At 33.6% G+C, this 21,219-nt stretch overlaps 1 protein-coding gene across 7 annotated transcripts in view; it reads left to right on the top strand.

Moving 5' to 3' along the window:
* LCORL (ligand dependent nuclear receptor corepressor-like) overlaps nt 1–21,219 on the top strand; it is a 178,623-nt gene that overhangs the window by 115,611 nt on the left and 41,793 nt on the right. For all 7 annotated transcript variants that reach the window (XM_010860205.1, XM_010860209.1, XM_010860207.1 and 4 more), the window contains one exon: nt 6,480–6,731. In XM_010860205.1, coding sequence (XP_010858507.1) covers nt 6,480–6,731 — 252 coding nt within the window. The remainder of the gene's footprint in view (nt 1–6,479; nt 6,732–21,219) is intronic.

Genomic DNA, 21,219 nt, shown 5'->3' with positions numbered 1-21,219 from the left:
ATTCCTTGTGTTTTAGTGTCAGATCTAAGGAATCACTGATTTGATCTAAGGTCTTTATACTTATGTTTATAAGTAAATTTATACTTATGTTTTCTTTCAGATTTTTATAGTTTTAGGTCCTATGTTTAGATAATTAACCCTTTTTGGGGTTAATTATTCTATATGGTATGAGGTAGAGGTCCAGCTTCATTATTTTGCATATAAATATCCAGTTGTCCTAAGCAAAACTTATTGAAAAGACAATTATTTTCTTCCTTGAATTTTCTTGGTACTCTTAACAAAAATAGATTAAGATATGTGTTCTTCGCGTGAGCGCTGAGACTATTGTCTATTTTGTTCATTTTGAATTCCTGGAAAATACCTTAGTTCCTGGCATATAATAAGTTCTCAGGGGTTTTGTTTAATGAATTATTGTTGTAGATCTCGTTCGGTTCTTTTAGGAAAATAGCTTCGAAGAAGGCAAGCCTGGGAGGAAGGAATGAAGGGAGGGAAAAAAATTTTTTTTAATAAATTAAGGATTTATCTTGGGGCTCAGTTCTGCTCTGTTGATCTATATGTCTATCCTTATGGCATTAACACCTAGGCTTGGTTATTACACTTTTTAATAAGTTTTGATATAGGAATTGCTAGTCATCCAATTTATTTCTTTTTCAAGGTTGTTTTGGCTATTCTGGATTCCTTTCATTTCAATATGCATTTTAGAATCAGCTTGTCAGTTTCTACAAAAATGCCAGCTAGGGCTCTGATAGAGATTGTGTTAAATTTGTTGATCAATTTGGGGAATATTATCATGTTAACAGTATTAAATCTTTCAGTTCATGAACACAGGACGTATTTCTGTTTATTTAGGTTCTCTTTATGCTTTGTCAGACTTATTTTTCTTCTTTCTAATATGTTGTAAATGGAATTATTTTCCTAATTATTTCATTTTGGAATTGCTTAGTGCCATTGTATAGAAGTAAAATCGATTTTTGTATATTGACATGGCACCCTGTGACCTTGCTGAACTTAACTAGTTCTAAAATTTTGTGTGTGTGGATTCTGTAGAAATTCCTATATACAACATTGCATTATCTATAAAGAGAGTTTTACTTCTAATTTTTCAATCCATATGGCCTTTACCTCCTTTTCTTGCCTAATTGCACTGACTAGAACCTCCAGTACATGTTGAATAGAAATGGTGAGAGCATATGTCCTTTTCCTGTTCTGGTATTTTTGGGGAAACTTTCACTCTTTCGCCATTAAGTATGATGTTATCTGTAGATTTTTCATAGATGCCCTTTCTTAGATTGAGGTAATTTCCTTCTGTTCCTAGTTTGTTCGGTGTTTTTATCATGGAAAGGTTATAAAGTGCTTTTCTACATCTGTGGAGATTATTATGTGGCTTTTGTCCTTTCTTAATATGTTATATTACATTGCTTGACTGATTTTTATATGTTAAACTAACCTTGCATCTTGGGGATAAATCCCACTTGGTGTTGATGTATAATCCTTTTTATTGTGTCTTGCTAGTTTCTGTTTGATAGGAGAGTTGACCCTCAAACATGTGGTAGATAGAGTCTGACCCTTTGTACAACCAAAAATTCATGTATAACTTACTGTCAGCCCTCTGAATTTGTAGTTCCACATCTACTAAGATTCAACCAACCACAAATTGTATAGTACTGTAGTATCTGCTGTTGAAAAAAAATCCACGTATAAGGATTCTTTACCAGCTGAGCTACGAGGAAAGCCCCAACAACAACATAGCTCAAAACCATGTTGCTTCAGGGTCAACTGGATTTTTTGTCTATTCATAATGGATAGTTTTCATTTGATTTGGTAGTTTTCTTTTTATGTGGTTTCTTTGTCTGGTTTTGCTATCAGGCTAACACTGCCCTCATAGGATGGGTTGGGAAGTGTTCCTTCCTCATCTCTTTTTTTGGAGTTTGTGAAGGATTAGTTTTAATTCTTCTTTAAATGTCTAATAAAATTCACCAGTAAATCTATCTGTTCCTGGGCTTTTCTTTGTGACAAGAGTTTTGGCTACTAATTCAGTCTCTTTACTTGTATGTCTGTTCAAGTTTTTTATTACTTCTTGAGTGAGTTTGATAGTTTTTGTCTTTCTAGGAATTTGGCCTTTTCATATAGGATATCTAATTTGTTGATGTGTAGCTTTTTTTCTGTAGTATTTCTTTATTACTTTTTTGTGTTTCTTTAATGTTAATGGTGATATCTCTTCCTTCATTTGTAATTTTACAAATTTAAATCTTTATTTTTTTTCTTGGTCAATTTTTTAAAATCTTTTCAAAGAATAAATTTTTGGTTTTATTGATCTTCTCTTTATCTTACCTTGTCTTGCCTTTCCCTTCTCCTATTTAATATTTTCTGCTCTAACTTTTTATTTATTTCTTCCTTTATTCTTGCTTTGGGTTTAATTTTCAAATCATTTTCTCTTAAGGACGGCTAGGTTGAGTTGAATTTTTTAATATCTGTGTTTATTGCCATAAGTTGCTCTCTAATCACCGTTTTAGCTTCATCACATACCTTTTGGTATATTGTTTTCCTTTTCAGTCATTTGGGAGTTGATTGGTGTTGAGCATCTTTTTCCATGTTCGGTCATTCTGCTGTTTGCAGGATACTTCAGTTCCTCTCCTTGTGAGCCTCCTCAGTGCCACAACTTTCTCCAGAGTGAGTGATGAGAGAGCAAGAGGGCAGAATAGAAGGGGGTGATAGTGAACATCAGTGTTCAGAGTATCCGGGATAGACACCATATTCTCTTATAACCTAATCTTGGAAGTGACGTACACTTTTGCAGTATGTTATTTTAATCTCACATTTCACCCTTCATGCAATGTGAAAGGGACTATGCAACATTGGAGACTAGGAGGTAAAGTGGGAATCATTAAGAACCATCTTGAAACTGGCCACCACAAAGAACTTGCTAAATTCTTGAATTTGTTAAATTTGAAAAATAAAGAGATGGGGCAAAAATAAATTATTTCTGTCTTCTTAGGGGCATACCATTTCCATGTGGCAACATATTTTCTCTTCCAGCCCAGTGTTTATTAGTTGCCTAACTTTTGAAACCATTTGAGTGTATATCCCTGACCAAGATCTTTAGTTAATTCATTTTTTTGTAATTGTGACCACTTGTGCAAGAAATCTAGAAGGCTCACTAACTAATTAGCAGCTGAGCAGCATTTTCTTTATCTCTTTAGCTTTTTAAATCTTATTTGTTTTTTTGCTGTTTGCCAAGTCTTTTGGTTTTACACACAGATGTATTCCTAATATAAACGAGCAAAAACTGAGTAGATGAATAACCGAGCTCTAAACTCAACTCTTGCCTGGAAAATCCTGTGGACGGAGGAGCCTGGTAGGCTGCAGTCCATGAGGTCGCTAAGAGTCGGACACGACTGAGCGACTTCACTTTGACTTTTCACTTTCATGCATTGGAGAAGGAAATGGCAACCCACTCCAGTGTTCTTGCCTGGAGAATCGCAGGGACGGGGGAGCCTGATGGGCTGCCGTCTATGGGGTCGCACAGAGTCGGACACAACTGAAGCGACTTAGCAAACTCAACTCTAAAGTGTAGCTCTAGTCATATGATATGAATGTGATCATATTTCTGTCCTTTTTTTATAAATTTAATCATTTTGAATTTATAAAGTGGCATTAGCCAGTAAATTACAGGTCAGGTAACCGAAATACATAGAAGTAAATCCAGTATCTCCTTTTAACACATAATGCAAAGCAAGATTAGGTTTGAAAAATCACGGAGAAACAGTTTACGGAACACCTTCAAGGATTCCTGAAGGAAGTCATCAAGAAATAGTATTAATTAGGAATCCTTCTGTGTAACAGAAATCTCTTGCTTTGATATTAATCACTTTAGTTAGGTTACATATGCTAATACTGTCTTCTGGATAAGAATATATCACATGGGCTTAGAAATTATGTCCTTTGTATTTTCCAAGCTAATTAATAATGTACGTATTAACCTAGTTAATATTTCTACTTAGTTGACATTTTATGATTTAAATAATATATAACTGCTCAGCCTGAATCTTCTTGTTTCTCTTGTTATGTTCACTACAATCTAAGATAACAGTGTAGTTAATGTCAGTTATTAAAATGCCAAGTATAAGAACTCAGTATTTTATCTACAATCTCATACAATCTTAAAATATCCTGTGAGCAAGCCCTATTATGATTTCCAAAGTTCTGTTATTTCCATTTTATGAACAGAGAAACTAAAATATGGAGGGGTGTTTAACTAACCTAAATTTATAAAGATGGCTAAGATTTCAATCTGTCAGTCTTTTTTCATTAAAATTTAGTTGATGTACAATATTATTTTAGTTTCAGGTATACTATGGGATGATCTGACATACATGATGAAATGATCACCACAATAAATTTAGTAACAGTCTGTCCCCATACAAAGTTATTTCAATACCATGGGCCATATACCTTGTATTACATATTCTCACTTACATGTGGAACCTAAGAAACAAAACAAAGTGAAACAGATTCATAGTTACAGAGAACAAACAAGTGGTTGCCAGAGGAGAGAGGGGTGTTGGGGGATGAATAAGTGAAGAGGGGGAAATTAAGAGGTACAAACCTCCAGTTTTAAAATAAATATGCCATGGGGATATAATATATACAACTGACCCTTGAACAAAATGGGAGTTCAGAGCACTGACCCTCTGCATGGTCAAAACTCTTAACTTTATAGTGGGCCCTTCGTATTTGGGGTTCCACATCTACAGATTGAACCAACTATGGATTGTGTAGTACTCTAGTGTATATTTATTGGAAAAAAATTCATGTCTATTCTACAGTTCAAACTCATGTTGTTTAAGGGTCAAGTGTATAGGCAAGTCTTTCTTTTTAGTACCCTAGAACAACTAGTGCCTCTCTTCCTACTCGGTTCTAAACAAAGAATAAATATGAGAATTAAATATTACTTTTTTTATAAGCCCATAATCCCGCCTCAGATGGTTTTTTCAGAATTCAAGATTGTTTTGAAAGAGCTAATATTAAGGAGATGTTTATTGTGCAACATCTCTGCTGCTGCTGCTAAGTTGCTTCAGTCGTGTCCAACATCTCTAGCAGATCCAAAAAAGCACCCTGTGATCAAATATATTGATACTTCTGCAAGACCATAAACAGATTGATGTCAGTTTAGATCGCATTTTGCTCATCAGATATGATGGTGATCATGGTGGAGGTAGTTTGTTGCCTTTCCTCACCTTTATAAAAATAGTTGCTGGTTGGAGGATTTGCCTTCAGTTCTCTTAGGCACTCCAACTAAGACGACATAAGCCTTCAATCTCAGACAGCTTTGGATTAAGGCAGGTCTGTTCACACAACACTGATTTGTCTGGGTAAGAGTTGAGGTGGTAATGAGCAGAAAATTAATATCTCTAGAAGTAGGCCCACTTCCGAAGAGGAAGTACAGAGCCTAACCAGATAAGCTTAGTCATCCTTCCCATTTCACCAGTCATTCTACCTCTGAAGGAGCAGGGTAAATAAAAGGATTGGGGTGAAACCAGTAGTGTGTCTTTGGAAAAACCACCACTACCACCCAATATCAGTACTCTTTTTTACTTATTATATACTGTGTTTATAAATTTATTTATTCCATACTTCTTACTATAAAATAGTTGTTTTTACCTCTTGTCCAGGTTTCAAGCAGAAATGTATATGACTACTTACCTTTATTTTGGTTATAGCTGACCAACATGTTTTGGGATCAAGGACTGATTAAGACTCTCAATAATGGTATTACTGTTTCTATAGGGGAATCTTAGTAGATGAGTGCTGAAATATTTAGGAGTGAAATGCCATAATTTTGCAATTTACTTTTCAGTAGTTCTACAAACCAGAAAGTAAAAAGAATGTGAATATGGCAGCATACTGACAATTCTTGAATATTGGTTGAGGCTCTCTGTGTCATTTTAGTGTTAATTTTTTTCTTTATGACTGAAATGTCTTGATATGAAAAGTTGAGAAAGAAAAAATCCTTGATGACATTCAGGCTCTACATATTTGACAGGATTAATGGTAATAAACAGTTAACAGAGTTTAGACGTTTTCTTTAATAGTTAATGTATGTACCTACTCTATTAAAAATTGCTTGATTACTTATATATACAATTTATGTTCACATACTAAGTTTTAATATCTTTTACAATTCATTTGAATTAAAACTGAAAATAAGCTGTCTCCTTTTATGTCTAGTTCTTTATATTTTAATTTGGGACCAAAAATGTTTATTTTGAAGAAATAATTAAATAGCCAAGTTTGGGGTTAATATATTCTCGTAATACTAATTAAATCTACAAGGTTTTTGTTGCTAAGTTACAGAAACCATTCGCAATTATGGACTTACTCTGAAACTTCTGAAATCATTAATTTGTAGTTAAGATAAATTTAAACATTGGTATTTTGTATTCTCTTTTTAATTCTTACTGTATTTATTTCTTCCCTAGATCTTCCTCAGAACTGTGATCCTAACATTCCCCTAGTTGCTCAGGAATTAATGAAAAAGATGATACGTCAGTTTGCAATTGAGTATATTTCAAAAAGTGGTAAAATTCAAGAGAATAGAAATGGTTCAATTGGACCAAGTCTGATATGTAAAAGTATCCAAATGAATCAAGCAGAAAACTCCCTTCAGGAAGAGCAGGAAGGCCCCTTAGACCTCACTGTGAATCGAATGCAAGAACAAAATACTCAGCAAGGTAAGATTTGTGTGTGTGTGTATGTGATGTATGATTTTAATATTCTTAAGTATATATATATATATATATATGTGTATATATAACCATATATTCACAGAGAAATTTAAAAGTAATATTACTTGAAATTAGTCTGTAACATGGACTAGAGAGAAGTGCTAAATTAAAACTTTTGTATTACATTTGACTTTGTTTATAAAAGGAGAAGTGAAAGTTTCTCTACCCTCTTTTCATAATAAAGTGTATGGTGAGAGAATCCTAACAAGCAACCTAAAAGGAAAGTATACAAATAAAAAGATGTATATGATAAAAATGAATTTTTATAATGTACAGCTGAGAACATTCATTAAGCACTTTTGTTCTTCAGTTTTTCACACTTGGGTCAAAAACTTAAAACTGATGGATAATAGTTGTTTATGATGTCACTAGGGAAAGAGAAAAGTTAATACCTTGATAAACATAATGTAAATAATTATATAGAGAGACACATTTTTCAAAAGCATGAATGACGAAACTGTGCTGATCTTATCTGATCATTATTTAAAGGAAGAATTGTGATTCTCGGAGGAAAAGAAGGAAGAGCCTTAAAGTGCTTGTTCAGTTCAGTTCAGTGGCTCAATGGAGGATGCCAAATAAGTGTTTGCCTAGAGAAGAGAGAACAAATAGCTTCTGTTAATACAAATTAGGGATAGTGTTGTCAGGCCTTGAAACCAGAAAAATGTTAGCATTAAGTTTGATTGCAGAAGGCAATGTGATGTTTGAGGCTCTAGAGAAAAGTGCATTACTCAGTATTTAAAGACGATCATCTTTTCAGTGTGTAAAACAGATTAAAATTGAGAGAGGCTGAAATATGGAAATATTTTTCTTTTTGCTTCCTTAAATTTAGGTTTTATGAGTTTGTTTATGTAGAAAGATATGAAAAATTTGAGATAATAAGACAGGTTGGTTATAAGACAGAGAAAGAAATGTTGAAGATGATTTTAATAGAAGGCTTAAGGGCAAAATGTATCAATACATTGAATTTTGAAAGTTAGAAAGTATGGGAATTTTAGTATCGCCTCTTATTTTGTTACATTTCGATGTTTCACCTTCTCTTAAATCTTTCTCCTTTGTGGGAAGCAGTTCAGTGTTATAAACAGACTTAAACATAGGCTTTGGTATCTGTGACAGACTTGTGGTTGAAATCCCTGCTCTGCTACTTAAATTACACGAAGTGTTAACTTTCTGTCAGTTTTAATTTCGTCACTTGTTACTTGGCAATAATATAACAAACTCATTGGGGCAATATGAAAGTTAAATATAAAATAACCACCTCATAAAAGATACTCAAACATTAGTCCCTCCATACTCTATTTCTTGTTCCATACTACCACAGAAAAGAAGCCTTTGAAGTCTCTAAAATTTATATCATTATTCCACTATGTAAGACTGAACTTTCTCTGAATGACCCAATGAGTAGAATTAGGATCACTACCCTAGAGATCAGGTGGAAATAGATTTTAGAACCATATAAGAAAGAAAATTTCTAAGGATCAGACTTTTTTTTTAAAGAGGAACGAGAAAAATGATTCCCTGCTTGCCTTATCATTAGAGGCATTCAGAAGCATCACCTGATTGGTTGGAATAGATGACATTTTAAAAGTAAATTTCTAGTTCTTATATTCTGTGATTCTGTGAATTCAAGTGATAAGGCATGTCCAAGTGTATATAGAAAATAATTAGTTACTACATTAATGTGAACTTTTTTGATATTCTAATTATTTGAACATTCTGAGGTTGAAAGGATTAATGATGGATATAAATGTGTAAATAGTCTTCTTGATTATAATTTTGAAGGATGATTTGTGATATGAGATTTCAGTGTTATTACTTGAGGACAAAATCATATAGTTTAATGTGTCTTATAGAGTAGAGAGCAAGGGAGAGAATAGTAGCAGGTGAGACTAAAAATATATAAGATTATGCAAAAAACATATAGGAAATATTAAGGATTTTGACTTTTCTTACAACCATGGAAAGCTGCTATATTTCTTTAAGCAGAGAGTAGTAAAATTAGATCCTCTTTTATAAAACTATTCTGCTGTGGTAGAAATTGGTAAGCTCTAACTTTGCCTACTTGCATACCAATTTTTTTTAATAGAGCACATAACCTCTGATGCATTTGTGTGTGCATGCACGTGTGTGTGTATGTATACACACCAGTACTTTATATGTACTGATATTTTCATAAATTAATATTTTTTTAAGGTTGAAATAAAGATATTGTAAACCATTTTCAAATGTCTTCCTAATCATGGCAAGTTCACCCTCAGTGTCACACAGTGTAGACTTTCAAGTGTTTCATTAGTAATAATACAAGGTATAAATCCTTACTTCATGTGGTTTCTTAAGACCTAAAAAAATGTTTGGACTTACTTCACTGTCCATACCTTATGATATACTTAATAAAATGGTCATATTAGTAGTAGCAGGATTAGTTCTGCCTTTGTTTGTCTATTTTTTGCTAGTACTTACTTTTTTTACGTTATTCTTACTCTGTAATTTTGCAACAATACACATTTGTCATTTGCTCATTTTGTCAGTTATTTTATTCAAATTAGACACTGTAATCTGTAATTCCAATAATAATGTGGCCATAAATAATGTGGATAATTTGTGGATTGTCTGAGCTATACATCTGTAAAATTACTATCTAAAATGGTGTTACAGGTAACTTAAAGCAATAGATGATTCTTATCTTTTAAAGACTATTTAAAAAAAAAGAAAAGAGAAATATTACTGTCATCTTGATATCAAAATGAGGTACAGATAACAAAAGAAAGAAAAAATGCCAACTAGTCTTATTTACAAATGTAGGTGCAAAAATTCTAAACATTAGCAAATTGAATAAGCTGCTGCTGCTAAGTTGCTTCAGTCGTGTCCAACTCTGTGCAACCCCATAGACGGCAGCCCACCAGGCTCTGCCGTCCCTGAGATTCTTCAGGCAAGAACACTGGAGTGGGTTGCCATTTCCTTCTCCAATGCATGAAAGTGAAAAGTCAAAGTGAAGTCGCTCAGTCGTGTCCGACTCCTGGCGACCCCATGGACTGCAGCCCACCAGGCTCCTCCATCCATGGGATTTTCCAGGCAAGCAAATTGAACATAGTGAAGTATAAAAACATTATAAATAATGACTAGGGAAGCACAAATAATTCTGCATTTGAAACATTTTTTGTTTTCCACATTACAAAAAAATAAAGAGAAAACTATATCATCCTAATAAATAAAAAAGATATTTACAAAATCTGACATTTATTATAAAAATTGCTTATACCACCAAGAATAGATGAGCACATCTCCTGCCAGGGACGTCATAATGAAATGATTTAAAGTAACAGACATGACAAAAATGCATACTATCACCAATTTTCAACATTTTATGAGTGGTCTTGACTCATGTAATGTGAAGAGAAAAAAAAAATAAGCAATAATAAGTAATAGGTTATAAGAAAAGAATGAGCAGAATTGAGGTTGCTTATAAACAGTATAATTGTATATATAGAAAATATGGAAGAATATCTATGTAAAGTTTTCAAACTGGTGAAAAAGTTTAGAAAATGTACTATTCACAAGATTAGTATGTATTATAATATCCAATTAGAAAATCCAGCTTTTAAAAAATCTCTTCTACAGTAGCAACAAAAGCAGGAAAAACATTAAAACACCTAAGAATGAAACTAATAAACTATGAACTTACAGAGAACATTATAAAATTTTATTGAAGGATATAAAAGAAGACTCCCAAAATAAGTAATTCTATTGTAAATGAATGGGAAGACTCTAAAAGATAGCGGTTCATCTTTAATATACTTAAAAATTGAGCTTCAGGTCTTCCCTGGTGGCTCAGTGGTAAAAAAATCCACCTGCCAGTGCTAGAGATGCAAGTTCAATTCCTGGTCTGGGAAGATCCCACATGCTGAGGAGCAACTAAGCCCATGTGCTACAACTATTGAGTCTGTGGTCTAGAGCCTGGGACCACAACTGTTGAGCCCATACGCCACAACTACTGAAGCCCATGTGCCCTAGAGCTGTGCTCTACAACAAGAGAAGCCACCACAATGAGAAGCCTGCTCACTGCAATGAAGATAGCTCCCACTTGCTGCAACTAGAGAAAAGCCAACATGAAGCAACAAAGACCCAGCACAGCCAAAAATAAATAAATTAAAAAAAATTTTTTTTTAATTTTTTTAAAATTTAAATTTAAAATTCTGATAGGGTTTATTGTGGAAAATGACTTTCCAATCATAAAATTTATGTGTAAAACTTAAAAGAGCCAAGAATTACCAAGACAATGTGGTAAGGGACTTCTCTAAAACATATCAAGACTTAGCAAAATAATTCAAACAGGGTCCTGTAGCCCTTATACAAATCACTGGGACCAATTAGCAAGCCCAGAAATTCTCCAAACATTAGTGGAATCTTGGTACAAGAGCAAGAGATGTCATTAAACAGTTCCAAGGCAATTGGTTATGTGCATGGAGGGGGTGGGAAATGGATCCCTACCTTATATCACTCACAAAAGTAATTTCATTTGGGTTAAAGGGCTAAATGTTAAAAGCAAAACTAAAAGAAAAGATAAAAGATTATATCTTAATGAACTTAAAATAAGGAAGAATTTCCTAAGATGCAGAAATAACAATCCATAAAATAATTGTGTAAATTTGACTGCACTAAAATGTAAAACTTAAGTATTATAAAAGTCATTATGCTGTTGCTACTGCTAAGTCGCTTCAGTTGTGTCTGACTCTGTGCGGCCCCATAGACGGCAGCCCACCAGGCTCCCCCGTCCCTGGGATTCTCCAGGCAAGATCACTCCAATGCACGAAAGTGAAAAGTGAAAGTGAAGTCGCTCAGTCTGACCCTTAGCAACCCCATGGACTGCAGCCCACCAGGCTCCTCCGTCCATGGGATTTTCCAGGCTAGAGTACTGGAGTTGGTTGCCATTGCCTTCTCCAGTAAAAGTCGTTATGAATAGTGAAAATTCACATCTCAAATTTGGGGATAGTATTTACAACTGATGTAACTAACAACCATTCAATTAAACAAACCTATAGCCAATGAGGAAAACATGACACCATAGAAAAATAGACAAAGTGGTTATCAGAAGATAACAGAATAGCCAAATATAGTAAAAGATGCACAAAAGAATATACTGCTCATCTTTCAATGGTAATTCAGTCTCTGACTGACAATAAGTACTTGCAAAAAATATTTGACAGCTCCAACAGTTAAGCTCATATCTTTGAAATATCCACCCTTCATTTCGCATTTTTTTCCATCTGCAATAGCATTTTGCTCAATAGTTCTATAAATACTTGTAGAAATCATTGTATCTCCAAGACTTCTCTTTTCTATGCTAACCTTTAGGATGTTGGGTTTTCTTTTCCATCTGCAGCAATATGATAGAATTTATTCCTTTTACTTTTTATTAGTGCTGCAAATATTTGTTGAAACTATTTTGTCTGTCTAAACCTCTCAAGCAAATCTTTATAGGTTCTCTAATTGTTCTTCATAAATCAGTTTTCGTACTTTTCATTTTCCTTGTCTTCTCTTTGAAAAACCCTAGACTGACTTAAAATATTGTTACCATGAAAGAAACATTCCTATTTACCTCTTCCATGTACTTTCTAACCAAGTATTCAAATATTAGAGATTTTTTTTGTGCATTTTCATTTCTACAGATTTTTATAAATACTTTGAGCCTCAGAAACTGGGACAAAGTAAGTTAGGGATTTTTTTTTTTTCCTGGAGCAGTAAATTTAAAAACGGATGAGAAGTAACATTAGCATAACCAAAAAAATTTTTTTTTCTATTCTAATCTGGACCCAAAGTAAAAGCTTCTTTGAATCCCAAAGTACAGGAAGAAATTTGAAACTTAGGAACCTTTATCATTATCGTGACAACCTTGAAGAATTTACCAGTTCTATGTGTATACAAAACAAGATCCAATGTGGGCAGAGATGAACCAGCAGTGCTTTGTTGCCCTTGTTGGTGTTGTTTTCTACCTTGAGGCTTGAGTGAATATTCTGGTAGAATTTTCAATATAGTAAATTTCTCACTTCATTGCAATTATTTCTGTGTATATCTCCCGACTTCAGGAGCAGGAATCTGTCTATTCGCTTCTGCATCCCCAGTGTGTGTAAATGACGTACTGGATTTACCAGACTAAAAATCTTCACTATTTTCAAATACTATTGACAGATAAACTAAGAATTGTTCCTTGTTCATTGGATTTATGATATTTTAACAGTGAAATTTCTTACTTTAAACTTATTGGATGGAAATTATCCTGCAGTATCTTTAAACAACATATGGAACTTAGTGTCATGATGAACATTAATTATTGCAGTAACCTATAATGACTGGACATTTTTCAAATTATTTTCCCTACAGCTAACTGCCAACAGATTAAGTTAAAAAAAATTTAAAGAAGTTATTTCGCATTGTTGTTAGTAGGCTAACCTTTGGAAATATCTCCTAGTTAAATAATATTTTTGTAATAAATTATAAATGAGAATATAAACTAGGCTTCAAGTGAACATTTGAGAGATTGCATTGAATGAGATATATAAATTTCAGTGATATGTTTAATTATCATTAAGTGTCCTTTGTTGGTGGTGCTGCCACCTCCTCTAATCTGGTTTCTTGGCTGAGATTAAGGTAGGTGACATTGTCAAATGAGATGTTAAATTATAATTAAAAGGGCAATGTATCATTTTATGATACTATATTTTAAATTACTCTGTTTATAAATGAAGTCTGTTGTTACTCTGTTAGGAAAATACTGAATAGTTTTTAAGTTCCATTCAGAAGATATTTCTGTATGTACTAATGAATGCAATAAAATATCCATCTTGTTTTTCTGTAATAAACTTTTGTTTTCCAAGGCTAAAGACATGGAAGAAAATGTTATGTTCCATGCTTGAGAAGATACCATATTTTAGTAAACCTGAAGAATAAAACATATCTAAATGATCTATATCCCTTCTGATCTCACCTTCTCTGACTCTAGGGATATAGGAAACAGGTGATATTTAAAAATTCTGAATCAAGTCATACCACTCATTTGTTTAAAACTCTTTAATGGCTTTGAATTGTCCTTAGGTCTAAAATCCTAAACTCACCAAGATCCAGACCCTGCCTACCTGTTCACTCTCACCTTGCACCTTTCTTTAGTCTTCATATTGAAATTCTCTGTTTTCTTGAATGTCACATACTCTAACCTCAAAACATTTGTACATACCCTTGCCTCTCAGTAGAAGCCACTCCCTACTTCCACCAATTTTTTCTAAATAAACCTTACTTGGTTTTTCTTCAGGTCTCCTTTTAAACATCACTTCTGTAAGAAAAACTTCCTCTATTCCTCCTAAATTGGATGCACACAGACATACACATGCATTCTTATTAATTATCACCAAAATTGAGGTTCGGTAATTGATGCTTTTGAACTGTGGTGTTGGAGAAGACTCTTGAGAGTCGCTTGGATTACAAGGAGATCCAACCATTTCATTCGAAAGATCAGTCCTGGGTGTTCATTGGAAGGAGTGATGCTGAAGCTGAAACTCCAATACTTTGGCCACCTCATGCGAAGAGTTGACTCATTGGAAAAGACTCTAATGCTGGGAGGGATTGAGGGCAGAAGGAGGAGACGACAGAGGATGAGATGGCTGGATGGCATCACCGACTTAATGGACATGAATGAGTTTGAGTGAACTCCGGGAGTTGGTGATGGACAGAGAGGACTGGTGTGCTGCGATTCATGGGGTCGCAAAGAGGCGGACACAACTGAGCAACTGAACTGAACTGAACTGATCTTATTATATTTTCCCATAGCATCCTGTATTCTATAGTCTCATCAACCAAATTAACTTGTCTAGCACAAAATAGCACCATCTTATTTTGTACTTTCTGTTTGTCCTATTTAAGTTTTTTTTGTTCCTTTGTTATTTTCTTTTAGGTTGTATTTTTTTCTCTCATGTGACTCTTCTCCGTTTGCTGATTTTGAAGTAGCATACTCTACTGCTGTTCTGTTAGTGGTTGCCCTTGTTGTTGTGTTACTTGCTCAGTCATGTCCGACTCTCCAGTCCCATGGAGTGTAGCCTGCCGGCAGGCTCCTCTATACATGAAATTCTCCAGGCAAGAATATTGGAGTGGGTAGCCATTTCCTTCTCCAAGGGATCTTCCTAGAAATTTTTTAATGCTTAGTTAACTCAACAGTTTATTTAAGGAATATTTTAACTTGTTACCTGTCCTGACACAATAGCCATTTCATCAGTTCTTTAGTTCTCTTTTAAAGACATCCCAATGAAAACATTTTAACTATTTGTTTTTATATAATCAATTTTTGTTTAGATTTACAAACATGATTATCTTTTTCCTTTGCTCATTATTCATTCTTGTAGCTTGAATTTTCTTCTGGAATCAGAGAGTCTTTTAATAAAGGTTTACTGGCAGTACTCTTGCCTGGAAAATCCCATAGACGGAGGAGCCTGGTAGGCTTCAGTCCATGGGGTCTCGAAGAGTCAGACATGACTGAGAGACTTCACTTTTACTTTTCACTTTCATGCACTGGAGAAGGAAATGGCAACCCACTCCAGTGTTCTTGCCTGGAGAATCCCAGGGACGGCAGAGCCTGGTGGGCTGCCATCTATGGGATCGCACAGTCGGACACGACTGAAGTGACTTAGCAGTAGCAGTAGCACTGGTAGTAAACTCTTAGGTTTTTCTCTTTTTTTAGTGTCTTTTTTTTTTTTTTAATAACCTTGTTCTTAAAAGAGATTTTCTTCTTCTGGGTACACAAGTCTATGCTGACAATTACTCTTTTCTTAGCACAGCTACTACATTTGTGTCTTCGCTTCTATTTTTGTATAATTTCACAACAAATAGTCTTTTCATTGTAGGTAATCTTCATACACTGTATCTACTTTTAGCACCTATCTCTCACCTTCTGTTTTGTTTATGCTGTTTTGCAGGTTGTCCTAGATATGTTTGGGTATAGATTTCTTTTATTCATTCTGCTTGGAAGTCATCATTTCTAAAACTGAGGACAAATTTCTTTTATCAATTGTGGTTTTCCAGCCATTATCTTTTTCAATATATTACATTTCTCACTTTATCTCTTGTCAAAAATTTTTGAGGCATATTTTGGATATCCTCTCATTCTATCCTTCTTATCTCTTCTCTTTCGTATCTTCCACCTCTTTGTCTCTTGTGTTAGATTAGTTAATTTAGAACTGTCCCTAGATTCACTGATTCTCTCTTTAGCTGTTCTAATCACTGTTTAAACCTTTGTCTTGAGTTTCTAATTTGTTGTTATTTATTCATTTACAGAAGTTATTTGTTGCTTTTTTGAAATATGCCTGTCAGTGTGCCCCTAATTTTACAAAAAGAATCAATAAGCAAGATATCAAGAGTGAATTGAGAGGATTATTTTAGGTAAGGTCGTCAGGAAAGCCTCCCTGAAGAAGTGAGTTTGAACAGAGAATTGAATAATTAGAAGTCATCCTCCACATGAAGATCTGAGGGCAGGTCATTCCAGACAGAAGTATCAAAAACAGAGACAAAAATATCAGAAATCAAAGAAGGCAGGAATAAATCAGGTATGTTTCAGGAACTGTATGAAGATTATCTTAGTCACTTAAAAATCAGGACACTAGTCAAGGCTAGTCTTGAGATGGTGAGGACATCTAGAGATGGTGAGGACAGGGAGGCCTGGCGTGCTGCAGTCCATGGGGTCGCAGAGTCAGAGATGACTGGGTGACTGAAAAACAACAACAATATATTTAAACTGGATTTTTCTTTTTTTCTATTTTGTAAAGAATATCACATAAAACCATGCACTTTAAATTTAGAACTTCCATAAACAAATGTTACCATGTAACCATCACTTGACTATGAAGTATAAAAAGAAAGAAAAAGAAGTCAGTTTTTCAATAGCTGTTAAATTTTTCCTGAATATTTTTTAAGTTTGGTATAAAGTTGGTCACTGTATTACCACGTGGTTTCCAAGTGACAGTGCATTGAGTTTTTTTTCCTTTATAATTTTTTCATGTATTTTCCCTCCAAATACAGCTTTCATAATATGTACCTTAACATAATTCTTAAGTTATCTGCGTGCCAAATGGGGTTCAAAATATCCACTTGAATAAAGTAAAGCTGGTATTACTTCTATATTTAAATCTTTCTGTTATTACCAGAATTAAATCTTCCTTTCTATTACTGGAAGAATAAAATTTGTTTTCTTCTCATGGTTTGCATGGTTTTGATAAGATCTTGTCCCTGTCTACTCCTCTGATTCCTTTTCCTCTCTTCCTGGCTTAGTATGTGCACTTCACACTATCTGTGTATTTCTGACACATGCTAAGCTCATTTCACTTCTGAACCTTCACTTTTGCCAGTTGCTTTTCCTGGATTATTCTGCCTTTAAATCTTCTTGTTTCTCTGGCTTGTCCCCTTCATCGTTTATATCTCAATTAGAACGTCACCTTAACAATAAGAAAGTGGTAAATTCCAGTGTGTAAAAATAACTTTGAGTGATAAAGAAGAAAGCACTATTAGAAAAATCCAAAGAGAAACAGTAGTCTGTGAAAAAATATTTATAATTTATATTATAAAATAAAGGGCTACTAATCAATGCATTAACAGTTTCAAAAAATTGAGTACTGAAAGAAAAACCACCTAATAGGTAAATTAGCATTGTTTTACTATCAGTTCATATAAGAAGCTTTTTTTGTTCTTTTTAAAATAAACTTTTAATTTCTCTGTAAAGTCATCAAAACAGGTTTAAAAGTGTTTAAACATAGGAAAACACACTTATAGACTCATAGGAAATACAGTCATTATATGGTTCACACCTGTCGGACTAATAAGAATTCAAGTTGAACAACATAATCTTTCTCATGAGGCTGTAAGAAACAGGCACTCTCATGCATTCCTAAGGGAATACAAACTAGTTGAATCCTTATGGAGGGGAATTGGCAATGCATTTAACTCTTTGACCCAGCAATCTCATTTCAAAGAATTGAGCTTATAATTATACAAATATCAATGATACGTATTCAAAGTTAATTCATCAGGGGTATATTATTTATAATAGCAAGGAATTAGAAGTAACCCAAATGGATAACTAAATTATTGTACATCCATACAGTGGAAAACTTGAGTATTTGGAAAAGGGTGTGAGAAAGATCCCTTTATAGTGACATTTTCAGATTTTATTGTTAGGAGGTAAGAGCAAGATACAGAACTGTGTGTGTGTATATATATATTTTATGTACATATATATATATTGTTTTGTATAAACAAAGCAGGAAAGATAAAACCTATAAGGGAATGAAGTAAATGAGATGGAGAGGGCTGAATAGAAGTGTTGTGGATGGACCTTTATATAGCTTTATATAATGCTCAACAAATCCCAAAGATTTTTAATTTTAAAAAATTAAAGCAATCCCTAAAATATGGAAAAGAAAGTAACAAATGAGCATAATTGCATCATGTTTTTAATAGTAATGTATTAACACTGAGAAAAGGATTATGTCAGGTGACTTTACCCAATATTTTGACTGTACGTTTTTGGTGGAATATATTTTAAACATAAATGAGTACTTCAAAGAAATCCTAAACTTCTTTTAGTAATGTTAGTAATGATATTGCCATTGTGTGTTATTTTGGATCTGTAGGATAAATCAAATATATAACTATGTTATTATTTTAGGAAGCCAAGATTTTCAGAGTAAGAGTAAAAACAAACAAATTTAAAAATCAAAGAATTAAAAACCCTGTAAATTGCATACAGGGAAGACAGAGGATGAGATGGCTGGATGGCATCACTGACTCGATGGACGTGAGTCTGAGTGAACTCCGGGAGTTGGTGATGGACAGGAAGGCCTGGCATGCTGCGATTCATGGGGTCGCAAAGAGTCGGACATGACTGAGCGACTGATCTGATCTGATACTGAAAAAGGCTTCCCTGGTAGTTTAGACAGTAAAGAGTCCACCTGCAATGCAGGAGACCCAGGTTCAATTCTTGGGTCGGGAAGATCACCTGGAGAAGGACATGGCAACCCACTCCAATATTCTTTCCTGGAGAATTCCATGGACAGAGCAGCCTGGTGGGCTACACAGTTCACAGGGTCACATGGCATGAGACACGACTGAGTGACTAATACACACACAGAGATTGGAAATGTCATTGCAAACTCATGATTTTTTTTTTCATTTCAAAAATCTGTACTTTTTAATGTATATTTATGAATATTTCAGTACTGAAATAATTGCATGACAGTTCAGTGACACTGAACTTGGGCCTAGATTGTGGTCTCTAAACATTATTTTCCTTTAAAGGAAGGTAGAACTCCTTGGAATCCAGGTCTGGATCAGAAAATGTATAAGATGATCCTGGAACATCTTGTGCCAACAAGCAAGAATGTACCAAAGACCAATTTGTCAACCAAATTCAGGAGGCAATGCTAAAGGTTCCCCATTGGCCAAATATGAGAACATTTAAGCCTCAAAAGGAAAAACATTTTCAGCTGAAACATGTTGAATGTTTTAAAATCCATTAGATCTTGATAATGATTCCTCAAAGTCATTAGTCTACACAGAGGAGCATAGCATACCAGCTTATTTGAAAATGAGCAGTTACAGGAAAGAGTTTAGCATTTGTTTTGCTTTTCTTTTACAAACTGTATTTTAGGATAACCAAATTGCCTTCTTTTGAGAAGAATTCTTAAGAATTTCAGTTAATAAATATGAAGACATGATAAACTTAAAATATCATTATTTTACAACTCCTAATAAGAAAACTGAATCAGAAGTATCATCAGAAGATAAAACTATTAGAGGAAAGATTATTTGGGGAACTTTACAGTGGAGGGGTCAAGCTGTTGTCATCAGAATACACTGATCACTTAAGCATCATTGGAAATACACTCAGTACATCACTTGTGAAGTATTCTTGACAGAAGCGTCAAACATGACTCTAAGAAATTTTTTAGGTCAGTGGTTCTCAATGAAACTCTAGAATACAGCAGGTCAAAAGTAATAATAATAGAGTAGGTAGTAGAGTCAGTCAGAGGCTGATTGATGTATGATTTCTGAACACATTGAATATAGAAACATAGAATCCAACTGTATTCTATGAAGCTAGCCATTTAAAAGATTTACAAAATTATTTTTTTAAACTTCTCACTTTATATCTAAAAATGTTTTTTCATTAAAATGTTATAAATATTAGCATTTATGGTTATCAATTACAAATATTTTAAAACATCTCAGTTTAACATATAAATGTTAAGAAATAAAGTTTCTTAACTGAAACAAAGGTTCTTTGAGATCCACAGTGATTTTTAACACTAAAGAGATTGTGAGATCCAAAAGTTTGAGAACCATTTGCTTTAGAATTAACTTCAAGTTTGTCAGAATTATTAGGAAATAAAGTGAAAACAAATGACAATATAGAAAAGGAGAAAGAACAACTGTAATGTAAGATATTCTCTAGTAGAACTGATAACCTGGCTTCTAAAAGTCAGTATCATTATTTTTAAAAATGAGGGAAAGGGCTGCCATAAATTTTAAAAGACATAGCGTCAAGCATAACATAACTCCTACTTTGAACATACCGATTGTAAAAAGACACTTTGGATTGCCTAGAGCATATTCAATACTAACTAAGTATAGGTGATAGTAAGGAATTGTTATGTATGAAAATGTTCATATGTTTAAAGATGCTTAAGAATATAAAAATGATGTGACAACTGGAATTAACTTTAAAATACTTAAGTAGATAGTATAAATAGAGCAAGCATAGCAAAAACCTAGGTAATTGTATAAACTAAAGAGTGGATAGAAGGAATCATTCTATATTTTGCATGGTTAAAGTGTATCAATGAAATTTCTTTTTTGAAAAAGAGCAAATCTTCTTCTCTAGACTTTGCCTAATCATTTATTCCAACATGGTAACCTCTTCCCACCTGCCATTATTGTTGTTCTTTCCTATTACTGTGTTTTATTTTCGTTATAGGTCTTATCATCTTGTGAAATTATTTTTTTAATTAATTGGAAGATAATTGCAATATTATTTTATTGATTTATCTTTTCTTTGTCTGCTCTACTAGAATGTAAATTCTGTGAGAGCAGAAACATTTTCTATTTTACTCCCTACTGTTTCCTTTGTGCCATTTAGAAAACTGACTGGCGTATTATAACTGTTCAATAAATATTAATAAAATGAATGAATTGTAAAGCTATGCATTGATCTTTTATTCATCCACCCAGAGTTAACTGCTGTGATTTTCAATCCTTCCAAATCATTTTCTGGAAAAAAATACATTTACACACTCTTACTCTCACTCTCTCCTCCCAGAGCTTATTCCCACAAATCATTGATTATATATCCTCTGTAACTTGTATTTTTAAAATATTGTAAAACATCAATATATTTTAGCTGAATAGT

Source organism: Bison bison, unplaced genomic scaffold (assembly GCF_000754665.1).
Source record: "Bison bison bison isolate TAMUID 2011002044 unplaced genomic scaffold, Bison_UMD1.0 scf7180017864464, whole genome shotgun sequence".
Classification (NCBI taxonomy): Eukaryota; Metazoa; Chordata; class Mammalia; order Artiodactyla; family Bovidae; genus Bison; species Bison bison.
The sequence above is the reverse complement of the archived record's forward strand: the minus strand, read 5'-3'. Positions and strand labels throughout refer to the sequence as shown.